Here is a 23803-nt window from a genome sequence, read left to right as displayed (position 1 = left end):
GACTCGTTCTTGATGGCATGACCGAGTGAGTTGCGAGGGCCAACGACATCCTATGGCTCGAGATGACATCAAAACATATGGGTCATGTTGATTGGGAACCAAAATAATGTTGGATGCAACATTGCAATGAAAGACTTTAGCCCCGAGTAGGGGCAAAATCGAGTCGAATGACTTGGCCTAGTGTAAAGGCAAGTCGGTGTGTCGCAGATGATTAAACATGCACGCGCAGGCAGCATGTGTGGGCAAACAAACTTAGATTCTACACAAATGATGTTCGGTTGGCAAAGACAAACCTCACCTGAGGTTCAACAAAACCACAAAGCCCAACAAAAAAGTGAATATGGGACATGAATTTCCCTTAAAGCTGGTCATGAGTGTGTCAAGATCACAACATCACACGGTTGAAAAAGTATGACCTTGACACCATGCAATAGGTTCAAAAGATTCCGTCTAACTTTAGTCAATCTGGTCAAATAGAATAGTCTATCGAGGTTGTTTCATGTTCATGGTCATATTGTGTGTGAATGGTTAGGAGTCTCCAAACAAGACCTCTACTTCATAAACCCGATTGAAGCAATACACAAGACAACACAAGTAGACTTAGTAGTTGGCACATAGGGTCACTTCCTAAAAAAAGACTCCAAAAACTCAAGTGAAAACACATAGCCGTAGCCTCAAGTACAAGACCATCTCTTAGTAAAAATGGTTCAAAATAAAATTCATATATATAATCTTTGAGAAGCTGAGGTGTTCGTTAGTCATTTTGATTTGAGATCACACAAAAAATCATGTTGAGGCGAAAGAAAATCAATATCTTCAAAACTATCTACAGTTCAAGCCCTTCCTAAAACTAGTTGAATGGAAAGCAATTACACAACACATTAAAAGAAGGTGGAGTTTTACAGGTGATTAGATTTTCAGAAGTGCAAATCGAAACGCTTTTGGTTCAGTAATTCTGGGTCTCTTCATCATAAAGCATAAATGAAGTGAACAATAATTCTGATTGCACGAATTCACGAAAACGAATTTAGTTTTGGCCTTTGTTCTTCTAGAAGCATTAGTTCGGAGTGCCAATTTTCGAGTTTCGATAACTTGTTCATCTGCTCTGGCTTCATATCTTGCAGTGGTGTTTTCTGCAATTGAGCTTCTGCAATTCGAATCTGCAAACCAAAACAAGAGAGCAAAGAAAATGATCAAAGAGTTGTATCACATAGACAAACTAAACAAAACTTAGAGATCTTAAGAAAAAGAAACTCAAATCTTCAGCTGTCAAGTGCAACCAATAATTCATTACAAGATGAGTACTAATTTCGCAAGAACAGATGAATTGCTTGAACTTATACTTGCATAAAGTAAGAATACTCCCCACTCACTCCCCACTCCCAGATAACATAGTTTATGAAGAAGTGAACAAGACAGACATTATAGGCTTTTGAATCCTTCCACTAGATGCTTACCTACGCTGGGACTGGGAGTGTCCTTAAGGTTTAAAAGAACTTTGCAGATTCTTCATGGCATTTGATTACATAAACAAAAGTACATGTGTAAATCTAAACACAACGTGCTTTTAGAGGAAGCACTTTTCTTTTAAAGGAATCAGAGTTTTTCATTTAACGGCTTAGCAAAAGCTTAATTTCAGCATCTCCAGAAACAACAAACCACCACCAGAATCATCTACAAGAACCATCTGAAAAGTTATCCTCAATCCAAACGCGTCCATAGTCGGGCTGTAATTAGTTAGGCTGTTATATATTTACTGTACTGTTCTCTCTGTAATGCTAGGAGCTAATATAGCTAGATAGAGATGAGAGATGGTGCGAGAATCTAGAGTACAAGGGAGTAGAAGGGCGTTTGGACTAAATCAAGATGTGTCAAAGATAGTTTTTGTCGGCTTCAGTTATGAGGTAAGGAAGACCTAATGAAGAAAACCGTCTGTCAAAGATACCAACCCTATTGCAAAAAGAACAACTAATGAGCTCCTCCTACACCATATGCATGCATCCTCAAGACAGCCAAACTGACGATAAATATATCCAAAAATTTATTCCAAAGTTTCATGTCAAAGTGATAGCTCCAAAGCACGTGATTCACATCTTCTTATCGAAACTGTAGAAGATCTTTAGATAAAGTCTAATGTTTATCCTCCCCAAAATAACAAACCAAGCAAAAGACCTAACCAACGAGATTTTGGCCTTCCTAAGCAAGGTGAAGAAATCAAAATCAAGGCAATTGTGGATGACTGCACATGAGATTCTTAGCTAATGTAGTTTACAAACAACTAGTTAGGACTTAAACCATAAATCTGATATAACTCAAATTTTTTAACATCAAAACTTAATTAACTAGATCATGTACATCTACTCCGGCAATATGCAAGACCAGCAAGGAGTATCCATGGGAAAAATGTTGTTCAAAGTTAATATCATAACTTTACTATGATCATGTACATCTACTCCAGACAATATGCAAGACCAGCAAGGAGTACCCATGGGGAAAATGTAGTTCAAAGTTTAGATAACCATACTAACAAGATGCCTTTAGTTCTAGAATTAGCAGTGTGATGAAAACTATTCTTTAGATGCATACTATTAAACCTAACACCACACTTTATAAGGAAATCAAGATATTAAAAAAAATTAATATAATTCAAGTCAACATATATATGCATGGAATGAATTGACAAATTTTCATGAGACTTTGAAGCAAAGATGATTTGTAATATTCTACCAACGGAAATGTGTCTTCACCTTTTTTTTAATTGCTCTAATTCTCTTATCGATGTCATTGGAAGGAAACTGTAGATTATCAATTGGCTCAGAAGGGTTTTCAATTTTCGGATTTGTAGAAACAGAAAGTTCATTCATCTGGGAACTTAATGACTGGACAGGTTCCAACCCATTATCTACGTATGATTCCTTTGCTTCAGTGATCTCTCCAATAACCACTTGTTCCAAAACTTTATCCTTTTCATCAGCTGCCTGCAGAAAAAGGACAGTGAAGAAAAGACATGGTTGTTCGTTAGAAATTAAATAAATGGTTATCGGTAAACTCTAAAGCATGGTCAAGTCCTAAACTGGTACAATAGAAAAGAATATAAAAAATATAAACTCAACCCACGAAATTTTCTAGTTATAAGATGTCTTTCTGAAAATAACAAGGTTTAGTTGCATATGGTTCAATCCAAAGATATAATACTTCTAATTAATTATTCATGTAGTAGGATTAACGCTTGGTTAATGGTTAATTAGATATACGCTTGGTTAATGGTTAATTAGATATATGCTTGGTTAATTCCTTTTAGTATCTTTTTAGCCTTTTAATACTTTGTTTCATTACCACCTTGATTCATAATAAAGATTTGAGATAGATTTCTTGAAGAAAACTCTCTTTTAGTCACTGAGGCTACACGAGCTACATGAACTACTCTGAAGGTAAAGCATGCAGATTTTGATAAAAGTGACCTTAGCCCCCCAAATGATATTGGGTGAATATATTCACAACCATGATTGAAAATATATAAGAAACAGATATGTCATAGTAAAAAATAAATTATAGATATGCACCCCCCACCTCTTCTTTTCCCTTTCATACTCCACCATTTCCTCCACTTCCCCATCCAAAAATGATTTTTCAAGTATTTCGAGACTTCATGTAAAACTACTTGCCATATTTACGAAGTACTAGTTGTGAAGGAAAGTATTGTTAACTCTCCTCGCAAGTGTTGCAAAGAAATTGGAGGAAATAGCCCTCTTGTTTGGGATGATTATTCGCTAGGATTATAAGAAAAATTATTCAAATGAAGTTTTGAGCTTGTATGGACAAAAAGTCAATGATTGAACGCTTTAGCAAGATTTAGTGGATGTGACTTGGAAGTCAAAGTAACATGGAATTAATTAAATGATTGATCTAGTTGAAAAAATAAAGCAAGTCTATCTTGAAGAAAGTGGGAACGTTGGAATTAAGGTTGAATGAAGTATTTGAGATTTTCCAACATTAGTATCAACACGAGAGGTTGATTTCAATAAAGAGCCTAAGTCATGAACCCGCTTCCAATTCTTAAGACTCTAGATAGAATAGTTTAGCAGAGTTGAGGCAGCTCAAGTTACGGACACATAAGATTAGGTTTGGGCTTCCCTGACCTGGGTGTTTTCCAAAGAACACATTAGTTTTATTCATTAGGATGCAAGAATTGTCCCATGCAGTGGCATATTGATTATAAAAAAACTATTAAAATAGTGAGGAAGAACAAGTGTTCTTTTTTTGTAACAAATGTTTTTCTCAAGTATAAGAGTCAAGGAGGACAATATTTCAAAGATTTCTTTCAAGTTTGAGCATGATAGTTATGAGTTACTACTTGGACTCATTAATGCTTCATAACTTATGTAATTCTCATGAACCAGATCTTCAAGGAGGTTTCTAGACTTGTTTTTTAGTAGTGTTCATATCAATAGGAGCTAATCAAAGACAAAAAGAACAACAAGATGAGCCCTTAAACTAGTTTTAAGGGCCTTACATATGTTTAATACCAAACCTTCCAAGTATGATTCTTGGTTAGACAAAGTCATTTCTCTCAAACATCAAATATTAAGGAATGTAGCATATGAACTTTGTTAAAGTAAAAACAGTTTGTAGTTGGCCTAGACACGTATGGTGACAGAAATTCATAGGTTTCATAGATTTGGCGAGATGATTTAAAAGGAAAATGAAAACTGCGAGTAGAGCTTTCTAAAGTTAAAGAATTGATTAACCTCGGCCCTAGTATTAAGATATGCTAGAGGATATAAGAAGGTTAGTAAATTTTAATGATGCTATGGGGAAATAACTAGCTAGAATACTAAGGAAACATGAAAAGGTAGTGTTCTACCTTATATTCGCAAAGGAAACTTGCACTTAGTTATTTATGCACAATTTGTAAATTCTGGATTGGCCAAGTTCTTAAGAGTGGCAGGTCAAATGGATTTTCATTCTTGCTAATGGGTAGTTGATGTTTCACCCTAAAGGGAACTGTGCACCCAGAGGGTTATTCCTCAAGTAAGAGTTGTTAAAGGATATGTCCAAACCACTATTTAGTGAATCCAAATGGTACCGAGAGGTTCAACATTCCGAGGGTCAGAGGCATATTACAAAATGGAAGAACAAATATTGCAGTAGGTTAGTAAGTACTTGATATCAACGAGTGAAAGTTATGTGACAATGGCTTGTTGGTTTATTACAATCCTTAAGCAGTCTTGGTTGAGAATGGGAGGTTGTGTCATAGAATTCCTTTTAGGTTTACCTAAGATAGTGAAAGGTTACACTGTCATTTGAGTAGTGGGTGGCTTCACTCATAAATTTACTCTTGCTAGTAGTAAGGCCTCAGATTATAAACGGTTTGAATTCCCCTCAGATTATAAACGGTTTGAATTCCAAGTTACAACTTATGGAAATTGCTTATAACCATAGTTATCAAACAACTATTGATATGACACTATTTTAGCCTGATACGTAAAGACCTGCGCACTAGAGAGATAATATTCTCAAGGTACTTCAGCAAAACCACCAACATAGGCAACATAGAAACAAAAGGACAAAATGATGGAAAATACCTCGAGTTATTCCTCATTTAAGGCACTTTCAAGGACGAACTTTTTTTTTTAGATGTGTATACTGTTATAGTAAATATATAAATGCACACACCTCACTTTCTCTTCCCCTTTTGTATTCCACTATTTCCTTCACTTCCCCCCATTTTCTCTACTTTCCCTTTTTCCTCCACTTCCCTCCATTTCGTCCACTTTCTCTTCTCTTTTCTCCTATAAATAACCTCCCAAACCTACCATTTCCATCATCCCAACTCATCTCTCTCCTTATTTCTCCATCTGCAGACCATCCTTTTTTTTTATCTCTAGCCAACACCAATTTGGAGAATAAGAAGAAGAAAGAAATGAAGAAAAAAGAAGAAAGAAAGAAAGAAAGAAAGAAAAGAGAGAAAGCAAGTTTGGAGTTAGTTTTGAAATCGAACCTCTTAACAAACCTCAACTTCAAACCCAAACCTCAGCTTCAGAACTAGACCTTGACAAACAGGATCAAACTAACATTGACTCAGGAAATTCAGTGATTTTTGGCTTAGGTCAACATGTAAGTGAGCATAAAAATTGAAAGCCTTTGAGTTAGGTTGGACGAATTGTATGCTATGTATGATTAACACGTAACTTATGGCTTATTTACGTGTTACTACTGGTGATATAATATGCTTATGAACGGTTTGTGATGCATGTAATTATAGTCTATGATTCATTGATGTTAAGATACTATGATCACGTTATGCATTATGAGACATTTGAGGAACCATGTATAATAAGTATGAATGATATGTCATGTACATGTATGCATGTCTCATAAGGAAATTATGTCATGAAATGTACTGAAGTATCATGTGCATCATGACCATGTATCATGATTTTTTTTTTTTTTTTTTTTTTTTATAAGAGACAATTTCATTGATGAGTGAAATTTACAAGAGGGATGTATAATCCATGATGTTTACAAAAGACCTTCCCAATTTATAATCATGATCATGTATCATGATTATGAAACCTCATGCATGTTGTATGTCACAAACACAGGTTGCTACCCAATATGTTATAAACGAATGCACACACCATTACATAATATGTGCTCTTTTCTTTTCATTGATATTCTAAGAGTCGGAAAAAAGACTATGGCCTGGGCTATAGGCAAAAAGAAACCTGATATTCAATTAATGTTAGTACAGACTAGTGTAAGCTATTTGCAAAAAGACCTATGGCTTGGGCTTACATGCTAAATCTTAGCATAAAGTTGAAAACATCATCTACCGGACTCATACTTCATGGGATGGGGGAAAAGAAAAGAAAGTGAGATGAAAAATCTTTTCTGCTCTCTGTACAATTAAAATAAGCATAAAATTGGCATCATAAATTTGAGTTATTTTCCTCAGCATTTGGGAATCACAAATAAATTTGTTTCAATAACAGGCAGCATATCAGTTGATCATGGTATATTACCCAGGGAAAAAAACCGAAAATGAACTCACACAAAACCTCTTCAAATAAATTCTCACAATATTTAAACAGTCATCAGAATCCATTCCCAAAGGGGTAGGTAAACAAACCTGCAGCCGCTTCTCCTTCTTTCTCTCATTACGCTTAGCTGACTTGGTCTTTGACTTTACAACTGATGGAGGATCATAACCAGGAGGTTCATCATGGGATGCCATCTCCTTTTTCCACTGCAGAGACAAAACAATCCCCATGAATGCCACGAACATGACTTCTAGGGTACACTAATATGGGAATTAAACTTATAGCAGAAATAAAATAGAAAACAGTCATTGCCTTACACTCTAAGTCATACAATTTTCCAGAACTTGTAAAAACTTCTTTCATTTCATTTGTCTGGAATGTACTCTTTTGTTCCTTTAATGAGAAAACTAACTTCCATCGAGTAAAAATGAAAGAAAACAAGAGCATCCAAAAAAATAAGCCCACAAAAGGTAGTCCAACTAGAGAAAGGGGCTGAATCAAGAAGAATGAGACATAACAAGTAATTACAAAAAGAATCAAATATTGAACCTAATGAGGGACGTTACGACGTTAGAGACCCTCTCAAATCCTCTAAAAATCCTGTTGTTCCTCTCCCTCAAAGACCCCACAAAAGAGCAGAAACCCGACACTAATTTTAAGTAAAGAAAATTAATGATTTATGGAGCAACCTAGGCACTAAGCCCAATGAGGGTGCCTCACCTCACTTCAACACACTGATTGTGTGTCGAACTGTGGATGATGCAAGGATTTAAGTGAGTCCTGGATGATCCTATCGAGGGTCCTGATAAACAAGAGGCAGCTCAAGAAACATGATTGTAGATGTGAGCAATATTGAATCAACAAGAGGCATGTACAGTCTTTATATTTCCTTTCCATCAAAGATATAAGAAATTTATTACATAAATGCTTATATCCTCCATCAATTACTTGAAAAAGGCACGTGTATATACAAAGCTCAACAGTTAAGCCGGTCAATCTCTACTCCCTCTAATCCAATCATAGGTTCAAATCCTCGAAAAGGGCCTTTAATTTCGATTATCTCATTGTTTTTACAATACATATTCTATGTTCATATTGTGTTCTTCATCAAATGAAATGATCGCGTATTTCACTGAGCTTCGTCCATAATACAGTGATTTAGATAGCAGCCACATCACTAACTGGCAGCTGCTCAAAGGATGATTTCATTTCCCTAGCAAGAGTTTGAGGAGCGAGGCAAACGAAGAACAGAGCAAGCAAACTAAAACTCAATAGAAATGGAGAATGGGAAAAAAGAGAAGGATGGAAAAAGGATAATAGCGATGAGGCATACATACCAGAGCCCCTTTGGATTGGTAAATGGCGACTTCATCCTGCGGAACATAGCCAGCCCTAATCCGAAGGGGTTTTCGAAGAGTACCATCGGGACGCCTTGTTGGCGCCAGAATCCTTTCTCCTTCTTTTAGGGTTTTGCTCAGCTCCGCCATTTGCTTCAGCTGATCTTCTCCTCCACCTCCTCCACCTCCTCCTCCTCCTCCTCCTCCTCCTCCACCACCACCACCACCACTGCTCTCCATCGTGTAAAAGGCAATTAATTACGATGCCAGAACTCAGCTTCGGATTCAAACAAATTTCTTCTGCCTTTCGATGTCAATTATTCGAAACCGGACCAAGTCGTGTCCCACCCAATTCTTTTTGTTTTCCTCGTTCTTTATTTTTTCAAATTACCATTGATGTTCATATAAACATACTTGTATCACTCAAAGTTGGTTGAATTTTTAAAAAATTAAAATTGATTTGTAGGATATATATTTTTGTTCTTGAAATTTAAATTAAAATCTAATCTAATTCTACCTTAATATTTGAGTTCTATAAAATTTTAATTGTGAAGCTAATATTTAATATTTGAATTATTTGTTTAATATTATTGCTATTTATAACTCTTTTTCGTCATTTATTTTTTATTTCATTTTTTTCTTGATAATTTTTTTTTTTTTATTATCAATTATTTTCAAATAATTTATAACGGGAGTATGAGAAAAAACTAAAAAAAAAAAAAAAATAGGTATAATTAATTGTATTTAATTTATGTATTCTAGGTTAGAAGTGAGATAAATTAATTGTATTTAATTTTTTAAACATAATATTTATAATTAATTCTTCCATTTAATTATTATACTAATCATGAGAAAAAAAATTATATAGTTTTATTAAATTAATTTAGTTGAAGACTAAAATCGACTCAAAAACTTAAAATGAATAAAAAATTAAATAGAATGTTAGTGGGTTAAATTTATTTTAATAATTTTATTAATAAAATAAATTAACTAACCACCCATTAATTATCTAAATTAACTAACGTAATAAAATTATTGGAATTAACCGCATAATCAAACAAAAATATTAGTCACAAGTATCATATTCAGAGACATCATGTTTATAAACATCTTATTTCCAGACATCTTAAACAAACACCTTCAACCCAACAACTCTTAATAGGATCAACTGTGACATCTGTTTCCAAATATTAGAGTGCTGAGGTTACAATGGTGAGAAAAATGAGTCAATCTGAGCTTTAAATTCAAGAGAAAAAAGCAATGCAAGACAATGTTTGGAAGCTAAGAAAAATGTAACATAAACCATGTCTAAACAAATTGGTGTGTCATTTCGTTTGTCTAATAATGACTTTGTAAAGAACCAATGTCTAGAAGATACATTAATTTTGAGATATGATTACAAGTAAATTTCAACCACCAAATGAGGTTAATGATGAAGAGAGATGAGGAGGAGGATAAAGGCAATCCGAGAATTATACAATTCACAATATAAATTATACATGGAGGACAGTCTAACCTGCCCACTTTTCCATCTCCCCTTTCCAATGGGGGCAACCAAAACAACTCCACCACAACAACTTGCGTTCCTTTATTTCAAATTTCTTCTACTTTCTCCTCCTTTTTCTTAAGCTATGTATGTACCTGAGAAATGCTTCCTAATCCTATTCCTATGCCTATTCCTATTCCTACCCCCTCCTCCCTCCTCCCTCCTCCTTCCTCCTTCCTGTTTCCGTGCCCCGCCCCCCCCCCCCCCCCCCCCCCCCCAATTTGATCATCTATGCCTACGTCTCCTACCCGAACGCCCCCCCAACTGTATTGTCCCCCCATTGTTGTTCTCATCACTTCCTCCATTATCACTGCCTTCGTTAATGGAGTCAAAGCTACTAAGCGGAGTGGTGTTGGGAATAATACCTGTAGTAGTAGTAGCTCCTTCATTTGATCTGGGAGAGAAAATCCTCTCCGGATGTCTAAGCCGTCTGTTGAGGTCGTCGCCACTTGATGGACCAAAAGCATGTAACAGAAGAAACATATTCACCAAATTGCTATCAAAACCCACTCCGAAGCCCCCATCATCCCTCTCTGCAGCATTTGCATTCAACCCCCCTTCTTCCTCTTCTTCAGATTCAAATCCAATACTATTTCTTTCTATCACATAATCCCCATACACCACAGCTCCAGGTGTTGTCGACCTGATTGTGCTCATCACATCGTTCCTCTCGCGTTCCCGCTCCAGTCTTCTCCATTTTTGTTCGAGTACAGGATCCACCTCCCAAGGCCTTGCAGATGGGTGCTCTGATCTCACGTGTTTCCTTAGTTCCTTGTAATTTCCAACAAACGTGCAGCTATCCTGCATGCAGGTCCTCTTTTTAGTATTCAGATATTCTCGGGCAGGCTCAACCACAGTCCATCCTTTCACCTGTACACGACAGAGGGGGCATGCAAGCTCGGTCACTTCATGTTTTTCACCTAGCAAACTTGGGTCCTGTACACCAGCTGGGTTATCAATTGAGGCGCTTACTGGTCGTGCATTGTTGGATGAAATTACTTTGGTGTAAGCCTTTTTGTACTGATCAAGGCAGTTCGAATAACGTAGGCTCGTACCACACATATAGGGACGGCAACCCTTATCATGAGATGAACAAAGTAAAAGAACAGCATTGTGTGGGTACTCCATGCATATGGAGCATGTTGCATCTTCCCAGTACTTCTTATCCAGAGCGCTGACACAATCCTTTGGGCACAAATCCTCTGGGAAACCCCTCTTAGAAGGGAGTGGATATGGGTTTGACCTGAATTGACGAGAAGCCAACCTGCGTCGTCCCTTGCTCCCTTTGGCCATTTCAAGTTTCAACCTGTAGAGCATATAACCAAACAATTGTAAGTAATATGAAATCAGCATGCCATTTTATCAGCAAGACTAAGTGGCTTGTAAGACATAAATAATGAACCTCACACTGCAAATTATTTATGCTCCTACAACAAACGACTAAGTCTTCATTCAAATAATGCACCTCATCCACTTAATTAGATGAACAAATAATAATAATATTTCGTAAGGGATTCAATTCAAGTTCACAAAAAGCATAAACTAATTCCCGCATGTATTGATAAAATCTTCCTACCTCTCGAAGGAGGTCATACAATATAATCCAACAACCAACCATCGAGAGACCAACATTTTTAAATGTTATGAGGTTCTACAAAGTAGGCTTCCTCGGCACTGCATCTCCCTGTCAATCTATTAGTTTTGTATATCAGAAAGAGATGTTTGACAACAAAATTTTCAATTTCCCTTACTCAAGTCAATGTTAGTGGAAATTATTTTAGATCTTTTATGTACATTGGAGAACGTTCTTCACTTGTTGGTTGATCCTCCTTTAGCACAAAAATCTCAGGTGCTATGGTCTAATGCAGTGAAAGGTCTCCTATCTGAAATTTGGTTCAAAAGGAATCAACAAATTTTACACGTCTCTTCCATGGATTGACCGATTTGGTTCAACTCACCTCAAAGCCTCAACATGGTGTCCTCTTTCCGAACTCTTTGCAAATTATTCTATTTAAGATGTATATATTACTTGGCACACTTTTATATTTCCCTTATAATTTCTTTTGTATTGCTTTTATGCTTTTATGCCTTTTTTTTTTCTCTCTCTCTACCCACTAGGGTTTTCTTGTACTTTTGAGAGCATCTCTTTTAATTATTTCAATGAAAAAAAAAAAATTAACTTTAAAAAAAAAAAAAAACAATACAAAGTAGCATATTTTATAATACTATGAACAAGCTAAGAGTCAATATTGTTAGTAGAAAACCTCTCTTTTTTTTTTTTTTCTTTTTTTTCTTTAATGGAAGACCAAGAAGTAAATTCCCAGCTTAAAGGGGCTTGAGAGGCGGTCTGGCCCCTTCCCCCTCCTTCCTTTTCTCCTATTGACCAACGTCCTAAGTTGGATACCACTCGGAGCAAATAATTCTGATCTGGTGCCATTATTAATGGGATATGAATCTCTATTCATCATCTTATGTTTGTGGATGATATCCTAATCTTAAGTGAAGACGAGGAAAAAAAAAAAAAAAGATGAGTGGTGTCTTTAAGATCCTTAAATTGTTTGGAACTGCTTTGGGGTCAAAAGTCACCATCAAGAAGACACTTATGTGTAGTATTAATACAGATTGAGACCCTGTTATACCGAAGCAGTTCTTTACAGATGCTAAATAAAATGGGGGAGTGACCTATAAAGTATGTAGGAATGCCACTGGGAGGAGATTCGATGAAATTCTCCTTCCAATAATGAAGGTTCCAGAAAACAGAAATAGAAGACCTTAATCTCCAGAGGTAAATTAACTCTTACTATCAATTTAATCCTCTGTAAGATACCCTCTTACTATTTTTCCTTTACCAAGCTTCCACTCTTGTGTTATCATTAGGGAATATTAAGCGACCTACCAGGCATATCATGGATTTGGAACCTCCTCATTGCATTATCGACAGTGTTGTTAAAAAGTGATAATTATTTTGCCTTATTTTGTTCACAGCTGTTAAACTGTCCTTTCATTTACTAGTACTATTCTCACTTGTAGTGGCTGGAAAAATTGATGCGGTCATAAAGTTAAGGTTTCCATTGGAGTGCCACATAGAGAAGCATCAATACACCCGAAAAGAATTAAAAAAATGTTCAGCAATTGGAATTATCCCGTTCAGTTTGCTGTCTCTGTTTAAGGGATGAAGAAAGTCCTTTCTCCATTACCCATATGCTTCCAGGGTTGGAGCTCACTATGGAATAAAGTTGGAATGTCCAGCTTTTTGCCTAGATCAGTCGTCGACTGGATGCTTGAGGCTCTTAATTGGTGGTTCCATAGATAGGCAAGGAAATTCTTTTGTGAAGATGAGCCTCTAGAGCCCTTCCACCCTCTAACTTCTTTAAAGAACTCTCCTATTCTTTTAAAGGAGAATGTTCCACAAAGAAGTCAAGAAGTGGTTTGCCAAATAACTATCCCTATCCTAAGAAATGGATGAACACCTCCAACATAATATAACACGTTGATTATGAGTCAACTTTTCTTGAGCATCAGCTAGACTTGATTAATCTTCTATTCAAAGAATTGAACTTTATTTCTAGGAGGGCAACCACATCAGGGTTCATTTTGCTAATCGTATCCTTGACCAGAACTCTATTATTGGGAGCTCCAAGGCCTAAAAAATTCCAAGATAGAAGCTTCATGGGGAAACATCATGGCTCTGCTTACTCCTAATCTGCTTTGTCTCTTCACCTTTTTTTTTTTTTCCCTTTTTCTATGAATAAACATCTTTCCTTAAGAAAAAAAAAAAGAAAGAAAGAAAGAAGACACCGGCATCCAAAAAACAAGCACACAAAAAGGAAGCCATCAAAGAAAAGGTCTCCAGTCCTGTCAAATAAGACTTAATGGGCAATTGAAAATAAAAAATAAATAAATAAAACCCTTCAATACCAAAGCCCAAAGGAAAACTTCACTATTGTTGTCCATGGGGACTTCCAGCACTTCATTTTCCCAAGATCTTAATAAGCTAACAAGTTCTTTTGATTTTGAATTTTTTTCCTTTGCCACAACACTGACTTCAGAAGAATTCCCTTTTGAAGGGAATTGACCTGAAGCACAACTTCCATTTTTTAGGGCCCTAGCCAAATTCTTAGAGAAGGGCAAAACTTCCCCCGATTCCTCCTCGCGCACCTGCTTAAGGATCTCTTCTAGTAACTTACGAGGACAATAAAGAAGAAATCATTCTCCATCCATTTAACCTCAAAGGGAATAAAGCTACAATAGCTATCATTCACTTTAATTGCGACCTCCATACAACCAATAAGAGCGAAGTTACAATCAGCGTAATCAAAGAAGCTCCAAAAATGTTTCCAATTGTTCTTAAGGTTGATAAACTCCATAAAACAAAAGGGATGCTTCTAAACTTGATTCATCCTTTGTATGACAGGAAATGTCTTTGTAATCATCATGGACTATCCATCCCTTCTGAAAATTTCATACATCAATTTATATTGTTTCTTATTTTATTATTTTTATTTTTTTTGAAAAAAAACAATCATGCTTCCAAACCTACATGAAGTAATACAATTAACCGCTTAAAAATTGCATTCTAGGATTTTGTTTTGCTATAAAGCAATTTTCAATAACTGGCAAAGATTTGTCTTAAATCATATTAGAGAACCATTGATAGATACATTGAATGAAAGAATAACACGGGTAACAAAAAACCTAACACTGGTAGAATCATTAACGTATGTATTACATGCAAACATACTCTCTTTTTTATGAGACATATTGGATGCATTTTACAAACGATCCCACCTTATTTTGTCATGTTGATTAGTCCCTTCCATTTGTCCAATAAGCATGTCACAATATTATTCATATAACCACATTTCAATAAATAGGAACATAATTGAAAATCTAAAAGTTAAGGCATTAAATAGAAAATCAAGTATTAGAGACTAAATTTATAATTAACCAAAAAAAAAAAAAAATTGAAGGTTTGTTTAAGAACTATTTTCAAAATAACTTTACGTGCATTAGAACAAAAATTTAGTAAATGGACAGCTGTACTATAAAATTCTCTTTTTCTTATTTTCCTTTACTTTACTCTCACATGTGATTTATTCTTTTCAGAACAAATGAAGTTACTCTTTCTTTCCAAATCACGAATTTTGAAAATTAATTTCAATGTACACAATAATTTAACACACGTTTTTTAGATGAAAACAAAAACACAAAATGGCTTTGGATAACAGTTTCACAAGCAAGGTCAAAGATATGAATCTAATTAGCCAAGAAATTTCTTCAAAATCAACAATTATTAATGACAATTGGGAATGGAATTCAGATCAAATATCCACTACCCAGCATTCAACAACGGAAACTAACTAACTTCTTTTGCACAAAGAAAGTAAAGAACCCGATAATCAAGGATAGACAGTAGCATCTTAAAAAACTCCTGGAAACAAATAAATCGCTGTTTAAATGTCAAAACATACAAGAAATGGCATGCCTGCAGTACGAAGCAAAAAATTCTACGAGATCATCAACTGCGAAAGAAAAACATCAAAATCAGAAGCACAACACTCACCAGCTTCAAAAAGTTCAAGGAAATCTAGATCAACGAGAAGTCAGAAGGGAGAGATCGAACTTCGCCTGCAATAGCATTAACACACAAAAAAAAAAACAGAATATCATTTAAGGATTCGTAAAAATAGCAGATAGCTAAGAACAAGAACATGGTTAACGAAGCAATCCGCAAGAATCAAAAGGATGCGAAATTGATTAAACAACTGAACTCGCACATGGCCTTGACTTTAACCATGTGAATCAAACAAACAAACAATAAATTAAAAGAAACATAGATTATAAAGCAGACAAAACCCTCTAGAGCTAGAAAACAAAAAAAAATAATAAGAAGAAGAAGAATTAGAACAAACATGAAACATGCAGCATTTGAACCGATAAGGAAAATTACCGAGAGAGAAAAGGAAAACCAGAACAGCAGACGCTGAGAACACGGTAGAGCAGGATTGAAAGAAAAAGAGAGAGGGCAGCAATGGGGGAGTGAGGAGAGAGTTAGGGTTTAGGAGGAGGACATGGAAGACGGAGGCGAAGAAATCGAAGGAGTTACGAGCAGAACGGAGAAGCAAGGGAAGAAACAAGCTCTCTCTCTCTCTCTCTCTCTCTCTCTCCTCATTCCATTACCAAACAAGAGAGAGAAGAAAGCGAATCGTTAGAGTCATTTCCACGCCACCACTTTCTCCTCCTCTCTACAACGTTCGTACATCATGGGAGAAGAAAAAGTGAAGCGCGTGATACCACTCGCCATGTAGCGAGTGGGCATAGAGCTATCACGTGGGCTCTTTTCCACGCCCATGTGAACCCTCAGATTCTCATCCAACGGCGGAAGGGATGGGATCGGAGATTTGATCTGAGGGACGAGGTGAGGTTGCTTGGACGGCTGTTAAGGTGACACGCAACCATAAAGCCCAAATTTTATTCTCACTCAACATATCAATACCCAATACTTTATCCATTTTCTCAATAATTAGATAATATAATTTTATGATATAATAAGAGTATTTATTAGATTTAAATATGGTTGAGAGCACATGAGTGTGTCCTTCCTAATTAATAAATATGAGTTGGAAAAGTGGTTCGATTATGAACTTATTTACTTATTTAGAGTCGTTACTACATGCATTATATAAACATTAGTTTAAAACAATGTTATGGTCTTGTGCGCTTACGAAAAGATTTCAAAGTAAATTAAAATAAAAATCAAGGAAAATATTAAAATAACAATGCCCTACACCATGGTCTTTGATGCGATTTCTAAAGGGAATGAACCATTTATCCATGTAGCATTGGTAACCGTTTTGATTTTTATTAAGAATTAAAACAAAGCAATAAATTCAAAAACAAGAACTCTACCTTGTATGAACCCGGCAAACATCTTCAAAGAAAATTCCAAAGAGATTGGAGAAGGAAAGTTTCGAGAATTCTCTGAAGATGTAATTTCAGAGGAAGTAGGAGAGATTCATATATTTTTTGTTCAACTGAGAGTCCTATTTATAAGAATTCTCCGAGAATCTTTACCAAATAATATATTTGCATATTTAATATCTTATATAAACCATATTTAAATATGATAAGATAAATTAATATAATATTAATTAATTTATTTAAATATGATCAAATAACTTAATATATATTTAACTCATTTGAATCTAATTTCACGTATATTAAAATTTAATATATCATAATACATTAATTGATTTAATATTTAATTATATTAAATGTAATAAATATATTTTTTAAAATATATATAATATATTAAATATTAATTTGAACCCTTTAAATTAATATTTTTTTTTCAATTTATATTTAACTTATTTAATATATTAAATATTAATTTGAACTACTAAATTAAATATATTCTCTTTATTTATTTAATATATTAAATATATTAAATATTAATTTAACTTTTCAAATTAAATTTATTTTCTCATAAATATGCCCTTCAAATTTTCTTTCAAATAAATTAAACATTGGAGGGTTATATGAGCTTGCTGTAAGGGCCCATATGAACGTATATAAATTTCAATTATATAAAATTAATTAATTAAACTCTTTAATTAATCAATTTACATTCATTAATTATAGGTCATTCCACTACCAACCTAGAGTTGCACTCTTATGCACTGCAGGACAAGTTATGTCCATTAATATAACCATTGCAAGTAAGTTGTGAAAGTAGAGTTGCACTCTTATGCACTGCAAGACAAGTTATGTCCATTGCAAGTAAGTTGATCTTTCACGAGTTGTTCATAATTACAGCGAGGTCAAAAGTCCATTTTACCTCTGTAATTACATCTTTCACCCTAAGTACCACTGATTTTTTAATGAACAATTTGTTTATGATCCAATTATAACCCAAGTCCCTCTCGAGCCAATGAGAGGGTGGGGCCCCATTGTTCAAGTCCCGAAATCAGTACCGAAGAAAACAACTCATCTACCTTCCTTATATAGAAAGGAGTGAATTTCATCTCCTGATATTTGTTCCCAACTCCCTATTTGAAGTCCCCTCGGTAGGCATATTGAATCGGCTAACAGAGTCATTCTCACCCATGTAAATTAAAGGGCAAGCCCTCACAAGCAGGAGTTTATAACTCACTCGGGATTAAGATCGAGTCGCATATGATCATCATGTGAAATACTAATCTTCTCAATTAACGGATCTATAAAGAGTGATTAAATATGTCTTGGTCCAGTCTTATACAAACTCATTGTATAGGATACCGCCACTTACATGTCTCCACGTGAACGTTTTGAATCAAATCATTTGTAACGATTACAAAGTGGGCTGTATCAATAGTGTTACCCGAATAAGGCACCCAAACTTATACATATACTATAGACTCTTTAGGTTATTACTTGAACAAGATCTTCTTGTATGACAACCACATACTATTCAAGGTTACATTAATAACCTTTGATTTTCATACCATGGATAACAATTAAATTATAAATAAAATAATGAAAGTTATTATTAAAAACTAAATAATCAGTTAGGAGGCTTTAGGGTATAAATCCCAACAATGTCGATGTCAACCATATGTAGGTGTCTTACCTTTACCTGAAATATAAAAAATACTCGACCCCACTATTGGGGTCAGGAAATGCAAACTCATGCAATCATGAATAAGAACCAAAGTGACCCCACTATTGGGGTCAGAAAATGCAAACTATGCAATCATGAATAAGAACCTATCATTTAAAATAATAGTCTCTTAGGTGGTCTCCACTCCGAACTAATTGGATGTGTAGTACTTCTCTACACACGACCCACGTACAAACATGGGCCCACAAGGGGGCTTGCACACCCTCTAGGCCTGTATGGTCAGGTTAGTTGTTTGTAGCTGGACGTTCGAAGGTACAACAACAGTCGTGCATCATGTCAAGCATGATGGTCATCTCATCAAGCAAATTGTAGGAAGTTATATTGAAGGGCGAGAAGTTGATAATAAATACTTAAGTAAATTGTGGGAAGTTTGATGTACTTAACCTCAACAAGACTAGACATCATGTATGTTGTTATTATGATAAGTTGCATCCAACGGAGAAACATCTCAATGCAGCAAGAAGGATACTTCAATATGTGAGAGGAACTTTTTATTTGGGAGTATTCTTATTAATCAAAAAAAAAAAAAAAGTGATCGGAAGATGGTTGGCTATACAAATAGCGACTATGCAAGTGATATAAATTATCGTAAAAGCACTTCATGAAGTATTTTTACGATGAATTCAAGAGCTATTTGTTGGTCTTCAGAGAAGTACCCTATTGTGACACTCTCATCAACATAAGCAGAATTTGTGGCCTCAGTAGCATGATCATGTCAAGCAATATGGTTAAGAAAGATACTTTAAGTTGGGTAAAAAACTTGTGTTGCATGGAAAGAGTAAGCACATCGATATTCGGTTTCATTTCTTGCTTGATTTGTGTACAAAAGGTACTATTAATTCCAATTTTTACCGAAATGATGAACAAATCGCATACCTATTCACAAAGCCCTTGAAACAACCATTATTTGAGAAGCTTAGAAAAATATGCGATTTGCGAATCCAAGATGTGGTTCAAGAAGATAGGTTTTTAGACAACTTTATACTTGACATATTATCACAATAGATACTATTGAGCTCAATTTTTGCCGACGTCATAAACAAATCGCAGACCTATTCACAAAGCCTTTGAAACAACCATTGTTCAAGAAACTTAGACGAAATATGGGGACGTACATAATTCAATATGTGGTTCAAGAAGACAAAGTAAAGTCCTAAGTTGATTTCATCAAAACTCAGTTTAAGGGAGGGTGTTGAAGAATTACTTGTATAGATACATATGTAAGTACATGTAGGAATAGATACATGTACATGAAGGTTCATTACTTGATAACAATTTATTACATGCATTCTAAGGTACGTGTATTGAGTACATACATGAATTGTGTTTAATTAGGTGCATGGTTTTTGAATCATAAATGGTAGTCGGGAATGTCCCAAATTACCTATAAATACATGCGTTGAAATTTGGTGAAAGATGTAGAAAAATAATGTTCTCTTATCTCAAGAGTTCTACCAAATTTCTCTGTTGTCACTCACAACCAGTAACGGTTCCTCTAACGTGACTACACAAAGCTTTGGCTGCTCCATTCTTGTAACTCAGCTTTACATCTTCCAACCTTATTCCTACGCATGGAAACTTTGGACTACAATCGAATGTCATGGCAAATTTAGTGGCTGTTGTCCCACGAATGTCTTGATATGTCACATCACTAACTTTAATTCCGGAAGCCTGTTCAATTAGAAGAACGAAAAATGAAATTTTATGTTTAAACATAATGTTTTTCTTTTAATGCATACAAATATTGAAATGTACCTGGCCCGGACAATCTTTATTGTGAGGACAGTAATTTTGATCGATTATGATGGGATTCTTGACATTAGTCATCTTGAGATGTTGAAAACGAATGTTTCTTGCAAACCCGCTGCTTGGCCTTCCCCAACTTTTTATTCTCACTCCATTTTGAGTGTTCATAAATCTACAAGATTTTACTGTCACGTTTTGAACTCCATCCTCCTTCAACGCCTTTCCTAAACTCCCAATGCTGCATCAACCAATAAAATAGTGAGTGTTAAAAGAGATCTCGCAATCTGTTTTAGATACATAGGCTACTTTTCTCCTTGTCAATTGGTTTTGTTTTTCAAGTAAAAAAAAAACTTAACAAGTACCTAATTCCATGGCCGGGGCCACAAGCAACATTCTCAATCCACAAGTTGGAGGTGCCGGGGCCTATTGAGATGCAATCGTCGCCGGTGCTGATATCTGAATTGAGAATGGTGACATGAGATGATAGCCCTACGTGAATACCATCCGTGTTGGGACTATTACCAGAAGCGGAGACCTTTAGTCCTTCCATTTTCACATCGTGGCATTCATTGACTACTATGTGAAACATGTGGCTATTTAATGAGGTTAATCCACTTATCATAATGTTTTTGGAATTGGTAAATTCCAACGACTGCACATACACAAAACAAAGTATATGATACTTATTAACCTTTTTAAAAAAAATAAAGGAATTTAATTACAGCTCTAAAGAATGAGTATACCGTGGCTCCACGAGGGCAGGTTTTGGCAGTACGTTTGCAAGCCCACAAGCCAGCTCCTTGACCATCAAGAGTACCACCAAAGATGGAAACTCCATTAACAAGGTGAAAAATGATCCAATTTGGAGAGTTGGCATTAACATGGAAGTCGGACGGAGCCACGAGAGTGCCATCGATGTGTATGTCGATGGCGTCGTTTCTGCATGGCCCATTGAAAGTTGCATGGCGGAGGTAGAATCTTCCATTTGGGACGTAAATGGATGCGGACGTAGAAGAGGTACAAGCACGCGCCCATGCTGCTTGGAAGGCCTTGGACGAGTCTGTTTTGGCGTCGGGTTTGGCTCCGAAATTGACCACGTTGAATGTCTCGGAAGCAGCAAAGGGTGAATTGAAGAAGAAGATGATGAGTAGTAGTGAGAGAAGAAACGAGGTTGTTCGAGGGTCCATTGTGATTGCGTTGTATTCTACAACTTGGATGAATTTGAGGGGTTTATATAGGGAGAAGAAAGTTTGGAAATTAGGTCAAAAAATGAACGTTATTTTTCATGGCGAACATGGAACATCTTTTCATTCACACTCATTTTAAATAGTCGACAAATTAAATTGACATCATAAATATTAATAAATTAATAATTGACATAAGATAAAAGGATTAAATTTTTTGAAGTCAACCAAAATGTTGAGATCACACTGTTACGAAAATATAGATATGATAATTTCTTGAAGATTTATTTAAAGAAAAAATTAAAAAAAATATATATTTTAAATGAATAAATAAATAATGTTTGAAAAATGAAATAATAATAAAATAAAAAAAAGAAAAAATTGGATTGGTTAGGTATAATTGTTGGATAAAAAGGTAAATGGAGGAAAATAGGGGAAAAGAGTTTGGAGAGAAGAAGCGGAGGAGATAACGGAGAAGAAAACGGAGAAGAAAACGGAGAAGAAAACGGCGGGTTCATAGCCAACACCTTCTCCCCCCAACTTCACAATTTCAATGCTTTTACCTATTTCCATCCTCCACTTTCATCGCCCTTTCCTTACTAAATTCACACAAATATTCTCTTCTTTTCTAAAACTCGTTTTATTAGCTTCTCCAAAAAAATTAAAATAAAAACATTTAATATCATGATCACGAGGCACTATAACAGGCTCAACTCGACTTCGATTATTGAACGAGTTGATGTTTGTCACAATTTTTTTTTAGGTATCACATGTTGCATGTCCATGCTTGGTGGGTTAATACCGATTTGATCCCGTTTGAGAGATTACTATTGAATATGTTTAATACTTTATATTTCTCTTTTTTTTTTTTTTTTAAGTAAAGATAAAACTTACAAAGTTAATATTTGAAAAATATAGAGAGAGGTCGATAGAGAGTTGAATCGGAGAAAGGAGAACCATCAGCAGTTAGGTGTTGAGAAACAACCATGGGTTGTGGGATAAAGACTCAAGGTAGAGGCTTCAAAATTAGGGCGATGACTCTATTATGAGAAAGGGCAAGAGGCAAAGAGAGAGGGTTCGATGGTAGTTATGAAGAATGAAGGGTGGACGTGGTGGCATTCAGAGCAATAGAGGAAGAAGAGGGTAGTAACTGAGAGTGCGGACTCTGGATTGTATTTTAGATGAAGCAAGAAAGAAAGGGGCGAAGATGGAGTGAGATTTTTGCCTTGTGGACTGATTTGCTATCGAGCAAATGAGCACGAGTAAGAATATCTTGAGCATATTTTAACTGACTAATAAAGAGACCATCTTGAGTGAGTGATAAGCTACAATGATAGATCCATAGAAAACGATCTTGTTCACAACACCACCATTGCTAGGAGTGGAGGCCGGTGATGGAACAGTAGGCACAGTTAGTGGAGAAGTTACCGACACCATAGCACGTGGTGAAGTTCTAATAGATGGAGAGGGAGCCACGACCCCAGAGCAATGGACGAAGATGGTGTTAAAACTGAAAGAGTCGCCACAGTGGGAGAAGGAGCCAATTTTGGCAAGGAGGGCGACGACGACTTGGTTGGCGAAGAGGCCAGTGTGGCGCCCGAATTCTGAAGGTAAATCTTTGTAGAAGATCGATGGACTTGTCGAGATTCTGTATATTTTTAATGAGAACACTGATGAGGATCTTGAGGTTATGGTTTCTGTGAATGATGAAAGACGGTTTGGGAAGAAAATGATAGAGACTATGTTGGTTAAGGGAAATCGATTGTGTTGGAGAGCGTGAGATCGTATGTACAGAATATGACAAAAGATGGGTCTGCGAAGGATGATATGGAGGCCAAAAGCTATCGATAAGACTTCCTTATATTGTACTCAAAGTACTTATGACATGATTATAATTGAGAAAATACTTACATTTACTTGGTAATATGTGATAAGATTCAAATATAATTAGGACTATTAATGAACAGTGGCACTAACCTAGGACCATGCAAGGCCATACCCTACCTATTCTCATGTCCTAAAGTTATGATACTTAAGATTTCTAGGTACTATGCTATTACACTCTAAGCGACCATGACCTCTCGTTATGTAGTGCATTACGAGGCTCTTGATTCCTCTTCCAAGTAGGATGCCCTATGTCACAACCTAACAGTGGTTGTGCCTCCAAGTAAGTCATCGAGGACGATGATCAGTTTAAGTGCAGGAGAATGTCACAACTTAACTATGAAGAAAGTAGGTTCTGACCCTCACATTGCGACAAGAATAGCGGCGACCCTCAAGTGGCTCCC

At 35.7% G+C, this 23803-nt stretch overlaps 3 protein-coding genes across 3 annotated transcripts; all 3 read right to left on the bottom strand.

Annotated features, from left to right (window-relative positions):
* Nucleotides 1–703: 703 nt before the first annotated feature.
* PYM (partner of Y14-MAGO) lies at nt 704–8739 on the bottom strand. The gene is made up of 5 exons (XM_023698271.2): nt 8608–8739; nt 8381–8565; nt 7133–7249; nt 2748–2978; nt 704–1160 (listed from the first exon to the last, which is right to left on the bottom strand). Exons 1-5 carry the CDS (start codon nt 8618–8620, stop codon nt 1014–1016), a joined length of 693 nt encoding a protein of 230 aa, XP_023554039.2. The 5' UTR covers nt 8621–8739; the 3' UTR covers nt 704–1013.
* A 1399-nt stretch (nt 8740–10138) lies between these two features.
* Nucleotides 10139–16189, bottom strand: LOC111811428 (uncharacterized). Its single transcript, XM_023698269.2, has 3 exons — nt 15877–16189; nt 15490–15554; nt 10139–11232 (listed from the first exon to the last, which is right to left on the bottom strand). The coding sequence occupies exon 3, from the start codon at nt 11217–11219 to the stop codon at nt 10152–10154; it is 1068 nt and encodes a 355-aa protein (XP_023554037.2). The 5' UTR covers nt 11220–11232; nt 15490–15554; nt 15877–16189; the 3' UTR covers nt 10139–10151.
* A 3776-nt stretch (nt 16190–19965) lies between these two features.
* LOC111776384 (polygalacturonase) lies at nt 19966–21531 on the bottom strand. Its single transcript, XM_023655819.2, has 4 exons — nt 21075–21531; nt 20694–20983; nt 20341–20569; nt 19966–20256 (listed from the first exon to the last, which is right to left on the bottom strand). Exons 1-4 carry the CDS (start codon nt 21516–21518, stop codon nt 20056–20058), a joined length of 1164 nt encoding a protein of 387 aa, XP_023511587.2. The 5' UTR covers nt 21519–21531; the 3' UTR covers nt 19966–20055.
* Between the last annotated feature and the right edge of the window lie 2272 nt (nt 21532–23803).

The sequence above is a fragment of the Cucurbita pepo genome, chromosome 15 (genome assembly GCF_057944985.1).
Source record: "Cucurbita pepo subsp. pepo isolate OVF chromosome 15, ASM5794498v1, whole genome shotgun sequence".
NCBI classification, from domain to species: Eukaryota; Viridiplantae; Streptophyta; class Magnoliopsida; order Cucurbitales; family Cucurbitaceae; genus Cucurbita; species Cucurbita pepo.
This window is presented reverse-complemented; position numbering and strand designations above follow the sequence as displayed.